Source organism: Giraffa tippelskirchi, chromosome 2 (genome assembly GCF_054371585.1).
Source record: "Giraffa tippelskirchi isolate mGirTip1 chromosome 2, T2T-mGirTip1v1.2.pri, whole genome shotgun sequence".
NCBI lineage: Eukaryota > Metazoa > Chordata > Mammalia > Artiodactyla > Giraffidae > Giraffa > Giraffa tippelskirchi.
In genome coordinates this window covers 101,116,328-101,140,804 of record NC_137276.1, presented here as the reverse complement: position 1 = coordinate 101,140,804, position 24,477 = coordinate 101,116,328, and the positions used below count along the sequence as shown (strand labels likewise).

The 24,477-nt window shown below is 41.0% G+C and overlaps 1 protein-coding gene across 8 annotated transcripts in view; it reads left to right on the top strand.

Annotated features, from left to right (window-relative positions):
- Nucleotides 1–24,477, top strand: part of TMEM108 (transmembrane protein 108) — a 417,720-nt gene that overhangs the window by 214,354 nt on the left and 178,889 nt on the right. For 4 of the 8 annotated variants that reach the window (XM_081569819.1, XM_081569824.1, XM_081569821.1 and 1 more), the window contains exon 3: nt 1,556–1,637. In XM_081569819.1, coding sequence (XP_081425945.1) covers nt 1,598–1,637 — 40 coding nt within the window. In that variant the 5' untranslated portion in view covers nt 1,556–1,597. Of the gene's footprint in view, nt 1–1,551; nt 1,638–24,477 lie in introns of all 8 variants that reach the window. The other 4 variants (XM_081569820.1, XM_081569825.1, XM_081569822.1 and 1 more) reach the window with 1 other exon arrangement.

Here is a 24,477-nt window from a genome sequence, read left to right as displayed (position 1 = left end):
GGGAGGAGGTGGACTCATGTCCAGAGACCAACTCCAAGGACTCTGCTCAGCCATGACAGTTTTTAAAGGGAAAAATGGGGAAAAGAATCTCAGAATCGTCGAGGCAGGATGTTGGGTTCTGCATCATCTCTCCTGAGTGCACACTGGCTGACTCTTTCTCCAGATATTACCTTGCCCCCTTGATCTGCCTACAGGATTCCTTAGGGGGGTCATTGTGGGGTAGAGAGCTAACCATTCTTTAACTAGTTAACTCTTTACTCTTACGTCTTTTTATCTTGGAGAAGAATTTGCAGATTAGGCAAGGCGTGGTGTGCATTCAGGAGAGCATAAATCAGGAGGTAGGTTAAATTGCCTAATGATCTTATTCCTACATTAGGTTCTTTAAAGATTAAAAAGGGAGAAGAAATGGGCAAACAGGAAAGGGGCAAAAGAGCTGCCTTCACTCAGTTTTACAAGGAAATGCACAGATAGATCTACAGGAGAAGGTTCAGCACCTAACTAGAGAATCTTTGCCAAATGTGAATTTTCAGTTTTTAAAAAGACTAATAAACCTGTAAAATGCAAAAGCAATGAGATGAAATATGTGCCTATTTACTTGGCAATGATGGTAGGAAAATACAAGTTTCTTTCATTGAGTAGGTTGTAGTCTAATGGAGATTTTCATAATATGATATTGGTAAAGAGCATCTCAGCAATATATTTCAAAAGCCTTACATTGTTTCCTAGTGATTCCGTTTCTAGGAATTTATCTTGAAAAAAATACTGTGTGCCATTTAGAATAAAGTTGTAAAGTGCGAATTCCCTGGTGGTCCAGTGCTTAGGACTCCACACTTTCACTGCTGAGAGCCTTGAGTTCAAACGCTGGTCAGGGAACTAATATCCCGTAAGCCAAGAGGTGTGGCCAAAAGAAAAAATATACAGTAAAGTGTAATAACAACAGAGGAAGATGTTTCTACTGCTAGGGAGAAAAATTAGAATGTATAGCAAAATAGACCAATAGAAGTACACACAGGAAAAGCTGAAGAGATAGGTAATTTGTAATTTCTTATACATTCTTAACTATATTTTGTTTAGCTATATTTTCCAGATATTCTACACTGGAGATATCTTTTGTAATCAGAAAATAATATTAAAGTTGTTTAATATAATACAATTTGAAATTGGTGAAGCTTTGGGGGAGTGTTTTGTTTGGTGAGCAGGATTGCAGAAATGAGATTACAAGTTCATTGTTTCTCCTGATTCAAAACTAGAGATGCAGGGAAGATGTTTTGGAAGTCCTCAAAATCCCAAGGTCGGATTCTCTCCCTCTAGTTGCCCTTATGAGTGATGTGTAGTTTCAAAATCTACTTGATTAATTGATGGTTTTATAACATAGACTGTATTGTGGTATATTCACTCCAAGAATTTTTCTCTTCAAATAACGTATTTTGGGCTTTAACACCAAGATATTTTGGGCTTTAACACCAGGATCATATTGAGTGGAGTTCTTTCTGATTATTGACTTGAATTCTGTTTCCCAGATGTAATGATTTTCTTCTCCCAATTTCCTAGACAGAATCATGAATAAACTGGAGGACAAGCAGGACCAGATGATACCATGAAGAGAAGTTTACAGGCCCTCTATTGCCAACTGTTAAGTAAGTCGATGTCACTTTCCTTCTGGCCTAGGATAGACCAATGTTATTATTTCACTGGTGCCAGAAGCTTACACACCTTCTGGAGGAAGACCAGCGTTTGGCTGGTGAAGGAGAACAGTACATTTTCCCTCTGCTTCATCTAGGTACTTGAGTATCAAGCATTAAGTCATTCTGTTGCCTCAGGCATCAGTTACTGTACATAATTATTGTAGACTTTTATACGATTATTCTAAATTGGCATGTTAAAGCACAGTCAATTTGAAATTGGGTATCAAATGCATTAATACTCTTAGTTATGTGGCAGAATTTAAAGGGGTTCTGGTATGATCCACTCTGGACTCCTCATGAAGAGGATTTAGTTACATAGAACCTATTACCATTCAGTGACTGTACAGCCTGTACTTGGAGTAGTTTTGCATAGTTCCATGTGTTCTTGAACAATGAATGGTGAAATGTAATTTGTTTAGGTTTGGTGGTAGAATGGCGAGTGTTCAATCATGATTTTCTTGGCACGTTGCTCATGCGTTTTGTGGATTGTACCATAGAGTGCCAGTTGTCACATAGGGACTGTGTAATCTTTGGGACTGGATTGTTACTGAATGAATGTAAAATCTGACACAGTTGGTGGATTTGATGTTCAGATTGACACATTTGGGACAACAGACATTACCCACTGCAGGTCAAACCAAAGCCATTGAGTTGGGAAAACTTGAAATTCATTGTGCTTATCTGTTTCTTGCTGAGGTAAATAGAGGATCTATCTTTCCTAGGCTGAGTGCTCCTTGTTAACTTTTGCCAAGAAAATAACATGAAAAGAGATTGAAATGCAAATCACCAGTCAACCTTAGGATTTAGCAGTTCAGGTTATGTTGTATCCCCAGTGCAAAGCACTTTATCTACAGACAGCATTTTGACTGGGTGTTTTAACTGGCTCATTTTTGCTATTAAATTCTAATCCCTGAAACACAGATCACGTCAGCCTGATTTCAGCCTGGTGGAACGTCACCAAGAGTTATAAGGACTCTCTCATGTTTTTTCTCCATGTATTTTATAGGGTTTGTAGGGGTTTTTTTTAATGATAAGCTTGCTTATTAGAGAAAGGGCTTTACAGATTGAATTAACAATGTCATCAAGGAATGATTAATTCTGCCTTGATGAGAGAGGGAACATTTGAAAGATAAATAGGATTACACACACGCTCAAGAAGGCGAGGCAGTTTTTTATAGGCAAAAGAAACCAGAAATGAAAAAGAGCATAGTTGATTTAGAAGGCAGCAGAAGGTTTGTTGAATTCACCTATGCTGATTGTATGCCCCAAAGTTTGTGTAGTATTATAAGGTCATGATTATACAGTGGAGGTGATGAATAGATTCAAGGGATTAGACCTGGTAGATAGAATGCCTCAAGAACTATGGACAGAGGTTCATAACACTGTACAGGAGGCAGTGACCAACACCATTCCAGGGAAAAAGAAATGCAAGAAGGCAAAGTGGTTGTCCAAAGAGGCTTTACAAATGACTGAGGAAAGAAGAGAAGCAAAAGGCTAGGGAGAAAGGCAAAGACATACACAATTGAATGCAGAGTCCAGAGAATAGCAAAGAAAGATAAGAAGGCCTTAAAAGAACAATATCAAGAAATAGAGGAAAACAGTAGAATGGGAAAGACTAGAGATCTATTCAAGAAAATTGGAGATATCAGGGAACATTTCATGTAAGAATGGGCATGACAAAGAACAGAACCAATAAGGACCTTACAGAAGCAGAAGAGATTAAGAAGAGGTGGCAAGAATACACAGAAGACCTATACAAAAAATGTCTTAATGACCTGGATAACCATGACTTAACTTCCATGTACCTCATATATAAAATGGGATGTGACACCCACTACATAATATGGTATTCAGTGAGATAATATGGCATATAGAAGACCTACAATAAATGCCTGTTCCCTTATTGGGCCATCCTGTCTGCATGAAGAGGATACAGCCTCCCTAGGAGCTCTACTGTAACTAACATTTGCATGGGACTTTTTGGTTCACAAAAAATGTTTACAGGATTTAATCCTTACAAACAATCCTTATATGGCAAGTGGAACATTGACTATCATTGATCTCATTTTACAGAAAAGAGAGTTAACATGATCAAGACTGCCTTTCCCAGGTCATGTCGCAATTTTTTTTTTAAAAAGTAACAGTGGAAAGTGACATTACTGGGGAGGCACTGAGTTCTGAAGTGACAGATTTGGTCTTTGCCTGGGTGCTGTGCCCCGGAAATTTACTTCATTTTTAAGAAGACCAAGACAATCCTTTTGAGCTTATGAAAGTAAGTTTTTATATACCAATATCTATTCAAATCAAAGTCATTTGCATACTTACTCAGAGTTAAGAAGTAATGATGTTTAGTAAGTTAAGCATTTGCTCTATACACAGGAATCTGTATTTCTTAAATCATACTCTGTATTGTTGGTACATCTTGCTTATTCTTGCATCCTCTGAATATACTGAACTGTGCTGACCATACAAAAAATAATCCTTTGCTCAACCCAGAGAACTGTCCACAGTGCTCTGTTACTCAGATGGTGAAAGATAAAGAGAATTCTTGTAGTAGATTTGGGTTCCTAACCTGTAGAATTTAGAAGGTAAGAAGTATCAACTTTTCTGCCCTCTACCTGGACCATGGAGATTGCCTCTGTCTCAGACTAAAATTATGCACACAGACACACACACCCCAAAATCCGTATTACTCAACTCTCTAGGCTCTTTGAGGCATAATGAGAAGCTGCTTGAGGACAGAGTTCATTTCTGTTGGGATGATCTGCCTCTCATCTGATCTCTGGAACTGGGCAGAAAGCCCTAAATATACTTTACAGTGAGCAAACTGTCTTTTGTGTTTTTTCAGTGCTAACTAGCGATTTTTGCCAACCAGCTACCCAGTAACTTTATTCACTTCTTAATAATCACTTAACAATTGTCCCTCTAATCACTTCTTAAATTAAAAATATCCAGATAGTAATATCTCCCACAGGGAGTTAACATTCTCCTTCTCTTTTCCCTTTTATCCCATAGTATACCCAGAACCCCACCATGGTACCTACTAGGCCGGTTGCTCTAGTGTGATGTGTGATCCGAAGCTCTCCTGTGCTCATTAAGAAAGAAAGCAATCTGACTAAATTAACTAATGCCAAGGTGTGCTTCATTGGCCAAGGAGAGTTGGGAGCTTTTCCATAACCTTCAGGGATATTTGCATTAATAAAGAAATTAATTTTACCTTCTTAAGGCAAATGCTGTGTCAGTGTTGTGTTTTTTAAAATATTTATTTATTTTTGGCTGCACTGGGTCTTTGTTGCTGTGTGAGGGCTTTCTCTAGTTGTGGTGAGTGGAGGCTACTCTCAAGTTGCAGAGCATGGGCTCTAGGGCATGTGGGCTTCAGCAGTTGTGGCTCACAGGCTTAGTTGCTCTCTGGCATGTAGAATCTTCCCAGAGCAGGGATTGAACCCAAATCCCCAGCATTGGCAGGTGGATTCTTAACCATCGGACCACCAGGGAAATCCTCAGTGTCGTTTTAAACCATATTGAGTATAGCAGTTTAAACAGGTAAGTTTTCTAGGGCCTGTGCATTTATTTGGATCTCTTTGAGTCAATGGTCTTGAATTTTCACATTATCTCTCTTTCTGGCTTATCCCTTGCCTCTTTGGCCAACTAAAAGCAGAAATGATCTGCTTATGCCTTAATCATCACCATCCTTCTGGATTTCCAGTGCTGAATACCTGAAGTTATGCATTTGGATATCAGTTCCCACAGACTCTTTACTTGTTGTGAATGCATTTCTCTGCATCTGCATTGTCTCTGCTTAGAGAAGGGCTTCATGGTCTTACCTGAGCCCTTTTAATAGTCTCCCTTCCTGCTGCCCTTATCTAAGGCTCCTTCTGATCCACCCTCACAGTGCCACCAAACAGCAGCCTGTCCACTGCTGATGATCTTTCGATGGCTTTGCATTACCAGGAACAGCAGTCCTCATAGTGTGGTGCAGGAAGTTCTGGGGACTCCTGAGACCTTTTCAGGAAGTCTGTCAGGCTCTCCTTTTCCAACTATATTATCTTTATGAAGCCATATTTTCTTTATATTCTTCAGCTATGCTGCAACAGATTAAATGCAGAAGCTGATGTGAGAGCCAGCTAGCTGTCTTTCATAAGCCAGATCTTAAGGAGATTTACAAAAATATAAAACAATGGTACCCTTCTCATAAATTTTTTGTTTAGGAAAATATGGTTGTATTTTATTTAAAATGTTACATATTAACATGTAGTGAGTTTATTGTTTATTTTAATGGGTTAATATTTTTTGTTTCTCAGTTCTAATAGCTGGTAAAGAACCTGCCTGCAATGAGGAGACCCTATTCAGTTCCTGAGTCAGGAAGATCCCCTGGAGAAGGGATAGGCTACCCACTCCAATATTCATGGGCTTCCCTGGTGGCTCAGATGGTAAAGAATCCACCTGCAATGCGGGAGACCTGGATTTGATCCCTGGGTTAAGAAGATCCCCTGGAAAGGGCATGGCAACCCACTCCAGTATTCTTGCCTGGAGAATCCCCGTGAACAAAGGAGCCTGGCGGGCTACAGTCCATGGGGTCACAAAGAGTCAGACATGACTGAGCAACTAAGCACAGTAGAGCACATAGTAAATATTAGTAGATATAACCCATATAAACAAAGGGTCTCTTTTAAGAGGGTAAAGAGGTCATGAGACCAAAATGTTTGAGTATCACTGAGGGATTAAGCCTAAATTTCTTAGGTTAGCACTGAAGACTGGTTAGTAGTCTGGTCCCAGATTGCGTACTTCTTCCACCTCATCTCTCACCGATTCTCTCCATGTACACGGGCGCATACACATGCACGCACACACACACGCGCACACACACACACACACACACACACACACACACACACACACACACACACACACACTGCTCCACCCAGGGACATCCACAGTGTGCTGACATTTCATCCCTCACAAAGTACAGTTACTGCTCAGTACCTGAGGGGGAGTTGGTTTCAGGCCCCCCGTGGATCCCACTTCCATAGGTGTTTGGGTTCCTTACAGTCAGTCTGTGCATACTTACAGTGGGGTAAGAGTGTATTTATTGAAAAAAATATCTGTGTATAAACAGACCCATGCAGTTCAAACCTGTGTGTTTGGAGGGTCAGCTTGTATTCAGCTTTCCGGTGGATATGCTTGTTTGCTTGTCTTCCAGCTCTTCAGTGTGGGAGCTCCATTCTTTCCCCTATCTCCAGTCTAATCTAGAGCTTGACTCATAATGGGGTTTAATATATGTTTAATGTAATTACTACATTTCTGAAAATCTAGAATGTCAAGGATGTCATTAATTGTAAAATGCACTGTTACTTTAATGAACCACTGAGAAAGAATTAATGCTTCAACTGTAAAACTATCATAAGCCATCAATTATAGGTTACAATACAGAAGCACATGTATGGATTAAATACAGAATTATTAGAGTAGATTGTGGCTAACTGGGCAACATGTCCCTGGGTTTCTGCCACTAAATTCTGCTTTAGGACCAAGTCTCAGCAAACCCATCTGTATTCTAGCTCCCACCCTAGGTCGGCCCCATATTGCAAAGGAATTTCCTTTGGAAGCTAGAAAAAGATCCAAGTAAGTGGGCTATCCCTAACTGACGTTGGTGAGTGTATGCAGTCTTCATGGTTTGTTTTTCTAATAAGTAAGAGAAAGTTTTCCTTGAGGTTAAGGAGGGAGAGCTGGTATAAATCATAACTGAGTGATATAGAATTAATGTCCAAACAAGTATTAACTCCAGAAATGTAGGCTCTTTTAAATATTACAGGCAGGCATAAAGATATTGCATTAGTTATACAGTGGAAGTGAAAAATAGATTCAAGAGATAAGAACTATTAGAATGCCTGAAAAACTGTGGACAGAGGTTTGTGACATTGTACAGGAGGCAGTGACCAAGACCATCCCCCCAAAAAGAAATGCAAAAAGGCAAAATGATTGTCTGATGAGGGCTTACAAATAGAAAGGAGAGAAGTGAAAGGCAAAGGAGAAAAGGAAAGATGTACCCATCTGAATGCAGAGTTCCAAAGAATAGCAAGGAGAGATAAGAAAGCCTTCCTCAGTGATCAATGCAAAGAAATAGAGGAAAACAATAGAATGGGAAAGACTAGAGATCTCTTCACAAAAATTAGAGATACCAAAGGAACATTCCATACAAAGATGGGCACAATAAAGGACAGAAATGGTATGGACCTAACAGAAGCAGAAGATATTAAGAAGAGATGACAAGAATACACAGAAGAACTATACAAAAAAGATCTTAATGACCCAGATAACTGTGATGATATGATCACTCACCTAGAGTCAGACATCCTGGAATGCGAAGTCAAGTGGGCCTTAGGAAGCATCACTATGAACAAAGCTAGTGGAAGTGATGGAATTTCAGATGACCTCTTTCAAATCCTAAAAGATGATGCTGTGAATGTGCTGCACTCAATATGCCAGCAAATTTGGAAAACTCAACAGTGACCTCAGGATTGGAAAAGGTCAGTTTTCATTCCAATCCCAAAGAAAGGCAATGCCAAAGAATGTTCAAACTACCAGACAACTGCACTCATCTCACAGACTAGCAAAGTAATGCTCAAAATTCTCCAAATGAGGCTTCAACAGTACATGAACCAAGAACTTCCTGGTGTTCAAGCTGGATTTAGAAAAGACAGAAGTACCAGACATCAAATTGCCAACATTGGATTACAGAAAAAGCAAGAGAGTTCCGGAAAAATAGCTACTTTTGCTTTATTAACTACACCAAAGCCTTTGACTGCGTGGATCACAACAAACTGTGGAAAATTCTGAAAGAGATGGGAATACCAGACCACCTTACCTGCCTCCTGAGAAATCTGTATGCAGGTCAAGAAGCAGCAATTAGAACTGGACATGGAACAATAGACTGGTTCCAAATTGGGAAAGGAGTATATCAAGGCTGTATACTGTCACCCTGCTTATTTAACTTACATGCAGAATACATCATGTGAAATACCAGGCTGGATGAAGCACAAGCTGGAATCAAGATTGCCGGGAGAAATACCAATAACCTAAGATATGCAGATGACATCACCCTTATGGCAGAAAGCGAAGAGGAACTAAAGAGCTTCTTGATGAAAGTGAAAGAGGACAATGAAAAAGTTGGCTTAAAACTCAACATTCAAAAAACAAAGATTATGACATCCAGTCCCATCACTTCATGGCAAATAGATGGGGAAACAATGGAAACAGTGACAGACTTTATTTTGGGGGGCTCCAAAATCACTGCAGATGGTGACTGCAGCCATGAAATTAAAAGATGCTTACTCCTTGGAAGGAAAGTTATGACCAGCCCAGACAGCATATTAAAAAGCAGAGACGTTACTTTGCCAACAAAGGTCTGTCTAGTCAAAGCTATGGCTTTTCCAGTAGTCATGTATGGATGTGAGAGTTGACCATAAAGAAAGCTGAGCACCAACGAATTGATGCTTTTGAACTGTGGTGTTGGAGAAGACTCTTGAGAGTTCCTTGGATTTCAAAGAGATCCAACCAGTCAATCCTAAAGGAAATCAACCCTGAATATTCATTGGAAGCACTGATGCTGAAGCTGAAGCTCCAATACTTTGGCCACCTAATGGGAAGAAATGACTCACTGGAAAAGACCCTGATGCTGGGAAGGATTGAAGGCAGGAGGAGAAGAGCATGACAGAGGATGAAGTGGTTGGATGGCATCACCAACTCGATGGACATGAGTTTGAACAGCCTTCAGGAGGTGGTGATGGGCAGGGAATCCTGGCATGCTGCAGTCCATGAGGTCGCAAAGAGTCAGATATGACTGAGCGGCTGAACTGAACTTGGCTCAGAAATAGAGTTTTCATTTCCTCCACCCACCACTGAAGGTGCTTCCCTCTCTCACTGGAGGTGCCTGACTATACCCTCCATGGAGGATAACATGTGGCAGCCACAGTTAAGGGCTCAGATTGTGGATTAAGACTGCATGAGCGCTTGCTAAATTGCTTCAATCGTGTCCGACTCTGCAACACTATGGACTCTAGCTCCTCTCTCCATGGAATTCTGCTGGCAAGAATGCTGGAGTGGGTTGCCATGTCCTCCTCCAGGAGATCTTCCTGACCCAGGGATTGAACTGGTGTCTCTTATGTCTACTTCATTGGCAGGCAAGTTCTTTACCACCAGAGCCACCTGTGAAGCCCCAGGTTAAGACTACTTGGGCTCAAATCCTGGTTTGCCACAAATTATTATCCAAATGATCTTTGCCTTTTCGGTAACAAACTTGCCAGTTAAGCATGGCTCCAAATAGCTGTTGGAGCATCTGCCCTCCACCCCTTGCAGATGTATCACCCCAGAGGCCATGAAAGTAAAAATGCAAAGTGCTACCACCAGTAGCTATAATAATGGTAGTGACACATCTGTTCTCCAGTAAGCATTATGAAAATTGGAGGTGTCCATTTCATCAGCACCACAATTCAGTATTTCAGACTGAATTACTCCAGTTGGCTTTCATTGCTGGTTCTCAAACCTAGATATACATTAGAATCACCTGGAGAACTTTTAATAAATCTCCTTGCCCAGACCCCACATCAGATCAATTAGAATCTTTGGGAGACAGGGTGGAGAGTGTGGGGCCTGGGTATCCAGTGATTCTAACATGCAACAGGGTTGAGAATCACTGGCTTAGAGCAGTGATAACCATGCAACAGAATTACCTGGAAGGCTTATTTAAATACAGATTGCTGGGCACCACGCCTGGAATTTCTGACTCAATATATGGGGACAGTAATTTGCGCTTTTAAATTTTCTCTGATGCTGAAGAAGCTTTGGTCCAGGGACCACACTTTGAAAATCACTGTCTTAGACAAAAAGAAGTGCTGTCTCCTGGAGCCAAAGATGCTTTCAATTTCCCTGCATCACTGAGTAGGATGAAGTGGTGAGGTGAATCTTGGAGCAAAATCAGGGTCAGTTAGGAAGGAAGAGGAAGAAAACCAAAAGAATCACAGTGTTGTAAGGTTAGGAACTGTTAGAAGTTGAGGTTTCAGTTACTCCTTGGGATACACGGGAAGTTAGTTTTCACTCTGTTTTTAAAAAAAGGCACTAGGAATAGACTAGCTAAGGTTATGTTGTTGTTGTTCAGTTGCTCAGTCGTGTCTGACTCTTTGCGACCCTATGGAATGCAGCACCCAGGCTTCCCTGTCCTTCACCATCTCCTGGAGTTTACTCAAACTCATGTCCATTGAGTCGGTGATGCCATCCAACCACCTCATCCTCTGTTATCCCCTTCTCCTCCTGCCTTCAGTCTTTCCCAGCATCAGGGTCATTTCCAATGAGTCTGCTCTTCGCATCAGCTGGCCAAAGTATTGGAGCTCCAGTTAAGGTTATAAACAAAGACAAAATAGGAGAATGGCCCTCAACTCTGGCTGTTCACTGCATCAGGCCCACTTTAAAACTTGATTTTATAAGACTATTTCTTCATTTCATGCTGGATAATTCTTTTGCAAATCAGGAACTTGAAGCTGGAATTTTTTATTATGAAAAAAAAATTTTCTAATGTTTTCTAGGGAGAACAGATCTCCTTGATTCTAAAGGTTAACTCATTTACACAGAAAAATTGAGGAAATAACACTTTGGAGTCCAACATTAACCCAGGAAACTTGTGCATACTGGGCCTTTAAAGGTGTCATGTTGATTTAATGTCTTACATTTTCGACTGTGATTTTTTTTTTTTTAATTTGCCTAAGTCAACAATTCTCTTAGGCAGATTAAACAAACCTTAGTAGACATTCTTATTGTAAGCAATGATGGTGAAGACTGAGGAATAAAATACTTTAAAGAAACTCAATTTTATGACTTTAGAGCGTACTCCATTACACACACGGCAGAAGCATAGGTGAGGGAAGTCGTGCTCACACCTAGAGCTGCTGACTTAGGTAAATTTAAATGTTAACTCTTAATGAATTTTAATGAATCATATAGAAAATTCAATTTCTATTTCAAAATTCTATATGAATTTTCAATATGAAAATACTTTTGCTAAAACATACAGTGGGAGAGAGCATAGAATTTGGATTTGAAGGATGTACTTTGTGCTCCCATGTCTTCTCTTAGCAGTTTTGTCATTTTGCACAGAGCGCTTAACTGCCCAGAGCTGCCTCATTTTCCTTAAGTACAAGACACAAATGATGAGTATATCCACCTTGAGGATTGTTCTGAGAGTTAAATGATCAGGGTATAAAAACATTTCATAAGTTGTAAAATGCCTTCTAAACATGGGTTGTTCTTTTACTATCGTCCTTAAATAACCTAGGGCTTCCCTTGTGGCTCAGGTGGTAAGCAATGCAGCAGACCTGAGTTTGATCCCTGGGTTGGGAAGATCCCCTGGAGAAGGGAAAGGCTACCCACTCCAGTATCCTGACCTGGAGAATTCCATGGACTGTATAGTCCATGGAGTCGCAAAGTGTCAGACATGAATGAGCGACTTTCACTTTTCACTTTAAATAACTTAAGCATTTCTTTTGTTGTTAAATTGTGCTATTGTTTAATAAATCTCATTTAAAAATTTTAAAAAGGAAAGTGAGAGACAGTCTAGTATGTCCCTACCCAGCTTCCAGTTCAGTAGAACACTCATTCATGCACATGAAACTCAAGGGAGCTATTCTAACAGGGTGTTTTCTGGCTAATCGGGATCTGATAAAATTCTGGAAAATTGTTCTAAATGAGAGAGGTTGGAGCAGAATTTTTTTAATGAATAAAAAGAATTTTTCCTCAGCAGATTCATACTGACTTGTAATAAATCTTCTCTGGGAAGTTTTCTGGATGGTTCAATCATTGCCTTTACAAATGTGAGGGACACTGGAAATTGTCCAGCTAGAATCCAAGAAGCTCCCCAGACCTAAGCCACGTTGCCTTTGCCAGCTCTTCTTCTTAATCTCCCTCTCCTGTTCACCCATTTCCCTTCCTTTCCTTTGGGTTATCTTTCTCACCAGGCTCTCTCTTCTCTTTGTTTTTCCCCGTCACAAATTTCTGAAACCATCTCCTGCAAGGCATAAACCCTTTATCTGTTGCAGGTGTCCTGACAGCCCCTCAAAAGTGAATGTCTTGCCTTTGTTCTGGCAGTACCAGCATGTCACTTAGGGTATCAGGGTGCCCTGCGAGCTGTGGCCAGTCGTATTACTCACCCCCCTGTAAATGCATCTTCATCAGTTTCCTCTATAAAAAGCTCACTATGGCTGCCATATGACATTAGCACAAACTTGGTGGCTTAAAACAGCAGAACTATTTTTTCTCACAGTTATGGGGGCCAGAAGTCTGAATTCAGGGTGTCAGCAGAACTGCACTCCCTCCAAAGGCTCCAAGAGAGAATCCTTCCTTGACTCTTCCATTCTGGTGGCTCCCAGATGTTCCTTGGTTTGTGGCTGCATCACTCCAGACTCTGCCTTTGTCTTCACATGGCCTTCCCTCTTATCCTTGTGTCTCTCCTCTACGTATCTCTTGTAAGGACACTTTTCATTGGATTTAGGGCCTATTGGATAATCAAGCATGATCTCATCTCAGGATCCTTGATTACACCTGCAGAACTATTTTTTCCAAATAAGGTCTCATTAACAGGTTTCCAGGAGGACTACAGTCCATGGGATTGCAAAGAGTCGGACATGACTAAGTGACTAACACTTTCAACAGGTTTCTAGGTTAGGACATAGATAGGCCTTTTGAGGGACCACACCTCAACCAATCAGAGCATGATCTTGCTATACTTCATAGAGTTGGTAATATAAGTATATCAAGCACTTAGCACAGTGCCGAGTTGGGTGCTCAGGACGTGGTGAGTGTGGGTGGTGGAGTAGGGTGTCAGGAAATGGAACCAGTGTACTTATGAGTTTATACAGCTTTCTGAAGAAGTTTTACCACAAAGTGAGGACAGGAGAGCACCAAGTATTTAAAAAAACAAAACAGTGAACCCAACCCAACTGGTATAAAAGTTCCCAGGGAAGATTTGCAGAGACTGAGTGCTGTAGGGCTGTGAACTTCAGGGACATGAGATGCACACTGAAGCTGAGCCTCTAGGGCAGGAAAGGCTCTAGCCGAGATTCCCAGGCCCCTGTGTAGTTGGTGCACAGGCTGCGTCTTCTGACCTTGCCAGGGACTGCAGTGCTGGGTATTTGATGAGAAGAGGCAAGAATTAGATTCCCTTGAACTGTGATGAGTGAGTCTGGTTAACACTGAGCATAAGGGCTTTAAAGATTTCCCTGGGATATTCTCTCAGACAACTGTCTCCCACAGGGCAGAGCCCAGGCTCTGTGCTGGCAGCTTCAGGGTCTACTAATTATAATGTGGCTTGGGAGAGAGCCTGGAACCCTCTGAGATGAAAAGATGCTACACTTTACTTTGAAATTCTTTGGTTAGGTGAAGAAATGAGAGCGTAATCACCTTCCCCCAAAGGCAGAGTCCACATGTCACCTGGATGGGGGACCAAGTATTGTGCCCCAAGTCCCTGCTGGGTCATGCCCCAGCATCCTGGGTTGCAGTGAAAGGTGCATAGGAAGGTAATAGGTGGAGAGGGTTAGAAGCTCTCTGTCAGGGCACTTGAACAGGGTGGTGATTATTAAGACTCCAACTCAGGCCTGGAGGCCACTAGGAGGTTGGAGGAGTGCCAGCCTGCAGGAAACCTGAGTGACTGGGCAACTTCCTTGTCTGAACACATGGGGTCTCATCTAAGTACTTGGAACAGAGCCAAAAACATTGAGTCATAATTATTTCCACCACTATTACTATCCCTTCCTCTACTTATCCCATTTCTCTGGATTTAATGTGAAACCTCATCTCTCTTTTATCTCTGAGACCTGTTCTCATTCTCATATACCGTGTTACAAGTCCAAACCATTACATCTCTGTCCTTTCCCCTATGAGTCCCCTTCCTAAGTCTCTTTCTTTGAGAGCCTGTCTGGAGGCCCAGCTGAGCACCAGAGGTGACTGGAGAAGGACTGGTGATGAAAGTATCTGTGGTCAGAGATGTAATTGAAATTCCCCCAGATGTGGCCCTGTGGGTGTCTCCTGTGCATTATTAAATTGAGATGATAAATGAGGAAGCCAGGTGTTTTCATCTTTCCCTGAAGATGTGGCTCTTACAGATGTGATCTCCTTGGGAGTTTTTCCCCATAGGTGGAACTTCAGTGCATCATTGCCAGCCTGGGAATCTAGATTTCCCCAATTAAACTTCTGAGGGATTTGTAGTATAATTATTAAGGAAGGAAGGCAGTCTTTATGCAGGACACCTAATTGTTCTTGTGAGAAAAACATTCTTGTGTGTACAACAGGGAATTGAGAGATTTACCTTCTGATGTTACATGAGAATGTGTAGACTTTATATCAAATAAATTTCATTTTCTTAAAAAAAAAAAAAAGGAAAGAGAAGAGGAAGAGAAAGAGGAGGCATCAGATAAGCAGTTGCTAAATCTTGAAAGAGATTAATGGTCAAGATTTTTCCACTTGCCTCCTCTTTCTTTCATTTTCTATGACAGGACTTTATTCCCTGGAATATATGGAAGAGTCAGATACTTTCAGAGCTGAATGGAAGATCCTTTAGTAATTGCCACTCTGTCTAACAGATGAAGAAACTGATTCCATCCTGAAAGGATAAGTTGATGTGAGGACAGAGGCTCAAACATGGGTCCCCAGAGCCAGGTGCAGGGCTTCCTCCAGGTTCTCCTCCCACCACCCTCCACCCTCTGTCTTCCCTTGTGCTCCAGTCTCACTGGTTTTCTCTTCCTTTCTCAACTATTCCAACAACCTGGCATGCCTGGCTCCCTGCTGCTCAGGATTGGCCCCCTGACCTCAGCCCAGCAGCTTCCTCCCTACCCAGCCTCTCTCCGTGACATTACCTTGGTTTAAGTTCTGCTAGCACATGGAGCTGTCTGACATTTTTCTTTGCCCTTTGTTCTGCATTGCCTACATCTCCTCTTGGAATGTCAGCTGTGAGCCAACATACTATATTCCCAGCATTGAATAGCACCTGGCTCATGGAAATCCCCCAACATAAGAATGGATAAAGAAGCTGTGGTATATATGCAAAATGGAATATTACTCAGCCATAAAAAGGAACACATTTGAGTCAGTTCTAATGAGGTGGATGAACCTAGAACCTATTATACAGAGTGAAGTGAGTCAGAAAGAGAAAGATAAATACCGTATTCTAACACATATATATGGTATCTAGAAAAAATGGTACTGAAGAATTTATTTACAGGGCAACAATGGAGAAACAGACATAAAGAATAGACCTATGGACATGGGGAGAGGGGTGGAGAGGGTGAGATGTATGGAAAGAATAACATGGAAACTTACATTTCTGCTGCTGCTGCTGCTGCTAAGTCACTTCAGTGTTGTCCAACTCTATGCGACCCCATAGACAGCAGCCCACCAGGCTCCCCATCCCTGGGATTCTCCAGGCAAGAACACTGGAGTGGATTGCCATTTCCTTCTCCAATGCATGAAAGGAAAAGTGAAAGTGAAGTCACGCAGTTGTGTCTGACTCTTAGCAACCCCATGGACTACAACCTACCAGGCTCCTCTGTCCATGGGATTTTCCAGGCAAGAGTACTGGAGTGGGCTGCCATTGCTTTCTCCAGGAAACTTACATTACCATATGTAAAGTAGATAGCCCGCAGGAATTTGTGGTATGGCTCAGGAAACTCAAACAGGGCCTCTGTATCAACCTAGACGGGTGGGATGGTGGGGAGGTGGGAGGGAATCTCAAAAGGGAGGGAATATATGTATACCTATGGCTGATTCATGTTGAGGTTTGATAGAAAATAGCAAAATTCTGTAAAGCAATTATCCTTAAATAGAAAATTTTTTTTAAATCAACGTTAAAATAGAATGAACCAGACAGAGGACCAATGGGCAGGTTTTTTGGGTGGTTCACATTGTTAGGTGAGACTCATATAGAAAGGGGTGGAATTATGGTCTAGATCATCACTGTCTGATAGACATAAAGAATGCAAGCCACAATTTAATAGCCATATTAGCCATATTAGAAAAAGTGGGTAGAAATAGGTGAAATTAATTTCAGTGATATTTTATTTATTTAATATATTTAAAATATTCTTATTTCAACATGTAATCAATATATTTTTTTTAATAAATTTATTTATTTTAGCTGGGGGCTAATTACTTTACAATACTGTAATAGTTTTTGCCATACATTGACATGAATCAGCCATGGGTTTACATGTGTTCCCCTTCCTGGACCCCCCACCCACCTCCCTCCCCATCCCATCCTTCTGGATCATCCCATTGCCCCGGCCCTGAGCCCTTGTCACATGCATCGAACATGGAATGGTGTTCTGTTTCACATATGATAATATACATGTTTCAATGCTATTCTCCCAGAACGTCCCACCCTCACCTTCTCCCTCAGAGTCCATAAAATTGTTCCATGCATCTGTGTCTCTTATTCTGTCTCGCATATAGGGTTATCGTTACCATCTTTCAAATTCCATATATATGCATTAGTATACTGTATTGTTGTTTTTCTTTCTGGCTTACTTCACTCTGTATAATGGGCTCCAGTTTCATCCATCTCAGTAGAACCGATTCAAATGTATTTTTTTTAATGGCTGAGTAATATTCCATTGTGTATATGTACCACAGCTTCCTTATCCATTCGTCTGCTGATGGACATCTAGGTTGCTTCCATGTCCTGGCTATTGTAAACAGTGCTGCGATGAACATTGGGGTACACGCGTCTCTTTCAATTCTGGTTTCCTCGGTGTATATGCCCAGCAGTGGGATTGCTGGGTCATATGGCATTTCTATTCCCAGTTTTTTAAGGAATCTCCACACTGTTCTCCATAGTGGCTGTACTAGTTTGCATTCCCACCAACAGTGTAAGAGGGTTCCCTTTTCTCCACACCCTCTCCAGCATTTATTGCTTGTAGACTTTTGGATAGCAGCCATTCTGACTGGTGTGAAATGATACCTCATTGTGGTTTTGATTTGCATTTCTCTAATAATGAGTGATGTTGAGCATCTTTTCATGTGTTTGTTAGCCATCTGTATGTCTTCTTTGGAGAAATGTCTGTTTAGTTCTTTGGCCCATTTTTTGATTGGGTCGTTTATTTTTCGGGAATTCAGCTGCAGAAGTTGCTTGTAAATTTTTGAGATTAATTGTTTGTCTGTTGCTTCATTTGCTATTATTTTCTCCCATTCTGAAGGCTGTCTTTTCACCTTGTTTATAGTTTCCTTTGTTGTGCAAAAGCTTTTAATTTTAATTAGGTCCCATTTGTTTATTTTTGCTTTTATTTCCAATATTCTGGGAGGTGGGTCATGGAGGATCCTGCTGTGATTTATGTCGGAGAGTGTTTTGCCTATGTTTTCCTCTAGGAGTTTTATTGTTTCTGGTCTTACGTTTAGATCTTTAATCCATTTTGAGTTTATTTTTGTGTACGGTGTTAGGAAGTGTTCTAGTTTCATTCTTTTACAAGTGGTTGACCAGTTTTCCCAGCACCACTTGTTAAAGAGATTGTCTTTTCTCCATTGTATATTCTGGCCTCCTTTGTCGAAGATAAGGTGTCCATATGTGCGTGGGTTTATCTCTGGGCTTTCTATTTTGTTCCATTGATCTATATTTCTATCTTTGTGCCAGTACCATACTGTCTTGATGACTGTGGCTTTGTAGTAGAGCCTGAAGTCAGGCAGGTTGATTCCTCCAGTTCCATTCTTCTTCCTCAAGATTGCTTTGGCTATTCGAGGTTTCTTATATTTCCATACAAATTGTGAGATGATTTGTTCTAGTTCTGTGAAAAATACCATTGGTAGCTTGATAGGGATTGCATTGAATCTATAGATTGCTTTGGGTAGTATACTCATTTTCACTATATTAATTCTTCCAATCCATGAACACGGTATATTTCTCCATCTGTTTGTGTCCTCTTTGATTTCTTTCATCAGTGTTTTATAGTTTTCTATATATAAGTCTTTTGTTTCTTTAGGTAGATATATTCCTAAGTATTTTATTCTTTTTGTTGCAATGGTGAATGGTATTGTTTCCTTAATTTCTCTTTCTGTTTTCTCAATATTGGAGTATAGGAATGCAAGGGATTTCTGTGTGTTAATTTTATATCCTGCAACGTTACTATATTCATTGATCAACTCTAGTAATTTTCTAGTAGAGTCTTTAGGGTTTTCTATGTAGAGGATCATGTCATCTGCAAACAGTGAGAGTTTTACTTCTTCTTTTCCTATCTGTATTCCTTTTATTTCTTTTTCAGCTCTGATTGCTGTGGCCAAAACTTCCAAAACTATGTTGAATAGTAGTGGTGAAAGTGGGCATCCTTGCCTTGTTCCTGACTTTAGGGGAAATGCTTTCAATTTTTCACCATTGAGGATAATGTTTGCTGTGGGTTTGTCATATATAGCTTTTATTATGTTGAGATATGTTCCTTCTATTCCTGCTTTCTGGAGGGTTTTAATCATAAATGGATGCTGAATTTTGTCAAAGGCTTTTTCTGCATCTATTGAGATAACCATATGGTTTTTTTCTTTCAATTTGTTAATGTGGTGTATTACATTGATTGATTTGCGGATGTTAAAAAAACCTTGCATTCCTGGGATAAAGCCCACTTGGTCATGATGTATGATCTTTTTAATATGATGTTGGATTCTGTTTGCTAGAATTTTATTAAGGATTTTTGCATCTATGTTCATCAGTGATATTGGCCTGTAGTTTTCCTTTTTTGTGACATCTTTGTCTGGTTTTGGAATTAGGGTGATGGTGGCCTCATAGAATGAGTTTGGAAGTTTACCATCTTCTACAATTTTCTGGAAGAGTTTGAGTAGGATAGGTGTTAGCTCTTCTCTAAATTTTTGGTAGAATTCCGCTGTGAAGCCGTCTGGTCCTGGGCTTTTGTTTGCTGGAAGATTTCTGATTACAGTTTCGATTTCCGTGCTTGTGATGGGTCTGTTAAGATCTTCTATGTCTTCATGGTTCAGTTTTGGAAAGTTATACTTTTCTAAGAATTTGTCCATTTCTTCCAAGTTGTCCATTTTATTGGCATATAGCTGTTGGTAGTAGTCTCTTCTGATCCTTTGTATTTCTGTGGAGTCTGTTGTGATCTCTCCATTTTCATTTCTAATTTTGTTGATCTGATTCTTCTCCCTTTGTTTCTTGATGAGTCTGGCTAATGGCTTGTCAATTTTGTTTATCTTCTCGAAAAACCAGCTTTTAGTTTTGTTGATTTCTGCTATGGTCTCTTGTTTCTTTTGCATTTATTTCTGCCCTAATTTTTAAGATTTCTTTCCTTCTACTGACCCTGGGGTTCTTCATTTCTTCCTTCTCTAGTTGCTTTAGGTGTAGAGTTAGTTGATTTATTTGATTTTTTTCTTGTTTCTTGAGGTACGCCTGTATTGCTATGAACCTTCCCCTTAGTATTGCTTTTACAGTGTCCCATAGGTTTTGGGTTGTTGTGTTTTCATTTTCATTCGTTTCCATGCATAATTTTATTTCTTTTTTGATTTCTTCTGTGATTTGTTGGTTATTCAGAAGCGTGTTGTTTAGCCTCCATATGTTGGAACTTTTAATAGTTTTTTTCCTGTCATTGAGGTCTAATCTTACTGCATTGTGGTCAGAGAAGATGGCTGGGATGATTTCAATTTTTTTGAATTTACCAAGGCTAGATTTATGGCCCAGGATGTGATCTATCCTGGAGAAAGTTCCATGTGCACTTGAGAAAAAGGTAAAATTGATTGTTTTGGGGTGGAAAGTCCTGTAAATATCAATTAAATCTAATTTGTCTATTGTATCATTTAAAGTTTGTGTTTCCTTGTTAATTTTCTGTTTAGTTGATCTATCCATATGCGTGAGTGGAGTATTAAAGTCTCCCACTATTATTGTGTTATTGTTAATTTCCCCTTTCATACTTGTTAGTATTTGCCTTATATATTGTGGTGCTCCTATGTTGGGTGCATATATATTTATGATTGTTACGTCTTCTTCTTGAATTGATCCTTTGATCTTTATGTAGTGTCCTTCTTTGTCCCTTTTCACATCCTTTATTTTAAAGTCTATTTTATCTGAAATGAGTATTGCGACTCCTGCTTTCTTTTGGTCTCCGTTTGCATGGAATATGTTTTTCCATCCTTTCACTTTTAGCCTGTGTGTGTCCCTAGTTTTGAGGTGGGTCTCTTGTAGACAGCATATATAGGGGTCTTGTTTTTGTATCCATTCAGCAAGCCTTTGTCTTTTGGTTGGGGCATTCAACCCATTTACATTTAAGGTAATTATTGATAAGTATGATCCCGTTGCCATTTACTTTGTTGTTTTGAGTTCGTGTTGAAACATCCTTTCTGTGTTTCCTGTTTAGAGAAGATCCTTTAGCATTTGCTGGAGAGCTGGTTTGGTGGTGCTGAATTCCCTCAGCTCTTGCTTGTCTGTAAAGCTTTTGAATTCTCCTTCATATCTGAATGAGATCCTTGCTGGGTACAGTAATCTGGGTTGTAGATTATTCTCTTTCATTACTTTAAGTATGTCCTGCCATTCCCTTCTAGCCTGAAGGGTTTCTATTGAAAGATCAGCTGTTATCCTTATGGGGATCCCCTTGTGTGTTATTTGTTGTTTTTCCCTTGCTGCTTTTAATATTTGTTCTTTGTGTTTGATCTTTGTTAATTTGATTAATATGTGTCTTGGGGTGTTTCGCCTTGGGTTTATCCTGTTTGGAACTCTCTGGGTTTCTTGGACTTCTGTGACTATTTCTTTCCTCAATTTAGGGAAATTCTCAACTATTATCTCCTCGAGTATTTTTTCATGGCCTTTCCTTTTATCTTCTTCTTCTGGGACTCCTATGATTCGAATGTTGGGGCGTTTCATATTGTCCCAGAGGTCCCGGAGGTTTTCCTCATTTCTTTTGATTCTTTTTTCTTTTTTCCTCTCTGCTTCGTTTATTTCCATCATTCTATCTTCTATCTCACTTATCCTATCTTCTGCCTCCGTTATTCTACTGTTGGTTCCCTCCAGAGTGTCTTTTATCTCCTTTATTTCATTATTCATTCTATATTGACTCCTTTTTATTTCTTCTAAGTCCTTGATAAACATTTCTTGCATCTTCTCAATCTTTGTCTCCAGGCTGTTTATCTGTAACTCCATTTTGCTTTCAAGATTTTGGATCATTTTTATTATCATTATTCTAAATTCTTTTTCAGATAGATTCCCTATCTCCTCCTCTTTTGTTTGGCTTTGTGGGCATTTCTCATTTTCCTTTACTTGCTGAGTGTTTCTCTGCCTTTTCATCTTGTTTAGATTGCTGTGTTAGGCGTGGCCCTTCTGTATTCTGGTAGTATGAAGTTCCTCTTTGTTGTGGAGGTTCCTCACTGCGGTTGGGGTTGGACAGGTGGCTTGTCAAGGCTTCCTGGTTGGGGGAGCTTGTGTCGGTGTTCTGGTGGGTGGAGCTGGATTTCTGCTCTCTAGGGTGCAATGGAGTGACGAGTATTAATTTTTGAGATGTCTATGGATTTGGTGTGCCTCTGGGCAGCCTGTATATTGATGCTCAGGTCTATGTTCCTGCGTTGCTGGAGAATTTGCGTGGTATGTCTTGCTCTGGAACTTATTGTCTCTTGGGTGGAGCTTGGTTTCAGTGTATTTATGGAGGCTATTGGATGGTCTCTTATTAATTAATGTTTCCCCTGGCTTTCAGTCTTATTCTTGCAGTAGCCTCAAGACTTCTCCTTCCATACAGCCTCAATAATAAAACTTTTAGGTTAATGGTGAAAAGATTCTCCACAGTGAGGGATACCCAGAAAGGTTCACTGAGTTACATGGAGAGATGAGGTGGGGGGGGTGGGTTGAGGTGACCAGGAGGGGAAGAGGGGAATTCAAATGTGGAGAGAGCAATCTAGCCAGTAAGCACTTCCCTCTGTGCTTTCCACAGTTTGGAACCCTCAGAGTGATTCACAGAGATACATAGAGAGGGGGGAGGAAGGTAACAGAGGTGAGCATGAGTAGAAAGGGAGGAATCAAGAGGGGAGAGAGAGATCTGGGCAGTATCCTGTTCCTGAAGTGTTCTCCGGTACCCAGAACACCCTCAGAGATTCACAGAATTGGGTTGAGAAGAGAAGGAGGAGGGTGGGAGATAGAGGTCCCCTGAGGGAGAAGAAAGAGCATCAATAGGGGGAGAGAGTGATCAGGCCAGTGATCACACTCCTGAGTAAAAATGGGTCCTAAAGATTGGGTTCTTAAATGTACAAAATTGATATCAAATATGTAAAACAGAGATTAAAAATCTAGAGTAGAGGTTAGACTCTTATAAAACTTACAATCTAAAAAAAAAAAAGAACAAAAAAAGGAAACAGTGTAAAAAGAAAAAAAAAACAGTAAAACAGTAAAAAAAGAAACAGTAAAAAAATGTAGAACAGGAAAAATAACATTAAAAAAAAAGAAAACACAAAAGGTATAAGATATATGTATGTAGTTTGCTTCAAAAATAAGGTTTTTTTTTTGCAAGTTAATAGTGGGTTATGAAAATGAAAGTTAAAGGTGTAATAGAGGACTTGAAGAAAAAGGAAAGAAGAGAAAAAAAAATTTTTTTTAATTAAAAAAAAAAATTAAAAAAAAAATAATAATAATAGTAAAAAATATATATATCCCGGACTTTCTCTGGAGCTGTTGTGAGCAGTGTGGGATCTGCTCAGTTTTAGATAGATCCTTATTCCTGCTTATACTTTTCAAGATCTATAGGTCCTTTTCAATGCAGTCGGTATTAACTACAGGGATCTTAATCTGTTGGCCTGTTCCTTCCAAAGCGCTTCCCTCTGTTTATTTGGCTTCTGTTTGGAGATCTCTTTAGTATCTAATTTCCGCCCTGCAACAAAGCGATGGAGGTGATCTCTTTAGGTTCACTTGTTCAATCGTGCTGTGGGGAGGAAGGAACACTGCAAATCTGGCGTGTGTGTGGTAAGCTCGCAGTGTCTCGGCCGCACTGGGTTCGCCCCCGCTCACGGCGTGTGTGCTTTTCCCGTCTACCCTGCTCAGGCTTCAGGTTACTCGGCCGGGGAGCGGGCCCTGAGCTGCGTGCCCTTCCCAGGTCTAAGCCGCTCAGGTTCAGGCTCCCGGTTACTCCACAAAGGCGCAGACTCGGTTTCGCCCGCGGCTTGTGCCGTTCCCGGTCGGAGCTGCCCAGGCGGCCAGGAGTTTGGCGAGCGCGCTCTCCCCTGTTGGGGCGGTGCGGCTTATCACCTCCCTGGTCCCCGCCTCGGTTTACGGGCGCGCCCGGCTCCGGTGTGCTTTGTGTCGGTTCTGGGGAGCTGGTCTCTGGCTGCGACCCTCCCGGCGGCTGTCGACCCTCCGGGATCTCAGGCAGTCTTTGCTTAGAAACTGGGAGCCTGTTTGCAGTTTGGTAGGGGGTGCCCTCTCTGGAGCCGAGTTTGCCCCTTTCCGGCTCTGGCGGGCCCCGCCTGCCCGCTGTGTCCGGCGGGGGATGGGGCGGTCCGCAGCCGGCTAGCTCTCCTCTGGTATCGCTCAGTCCTTCGTTCTGTGAGCGGGCCGGCAGTGCCTTAGAGTTGGGCTTTTCGCGGGATAGTTCTCTCTCTCTGGCTGTCCCACAGTTTAGGTTACTATCTCACGTTAGCTCCCTCAGATTGCCCTCGGGGCACTCGGGCCCGGTCCTTACCCTAGGCAATGCCGCCCGCTCCTCTCCGTTCAGCCCCCACTTGCTGGTGGCGGATGATGCGAGCGTCTGGGGTTCTTTGCTGGGAGTTGCTTTAGGCACGTAATCTGTGGATTTTATTT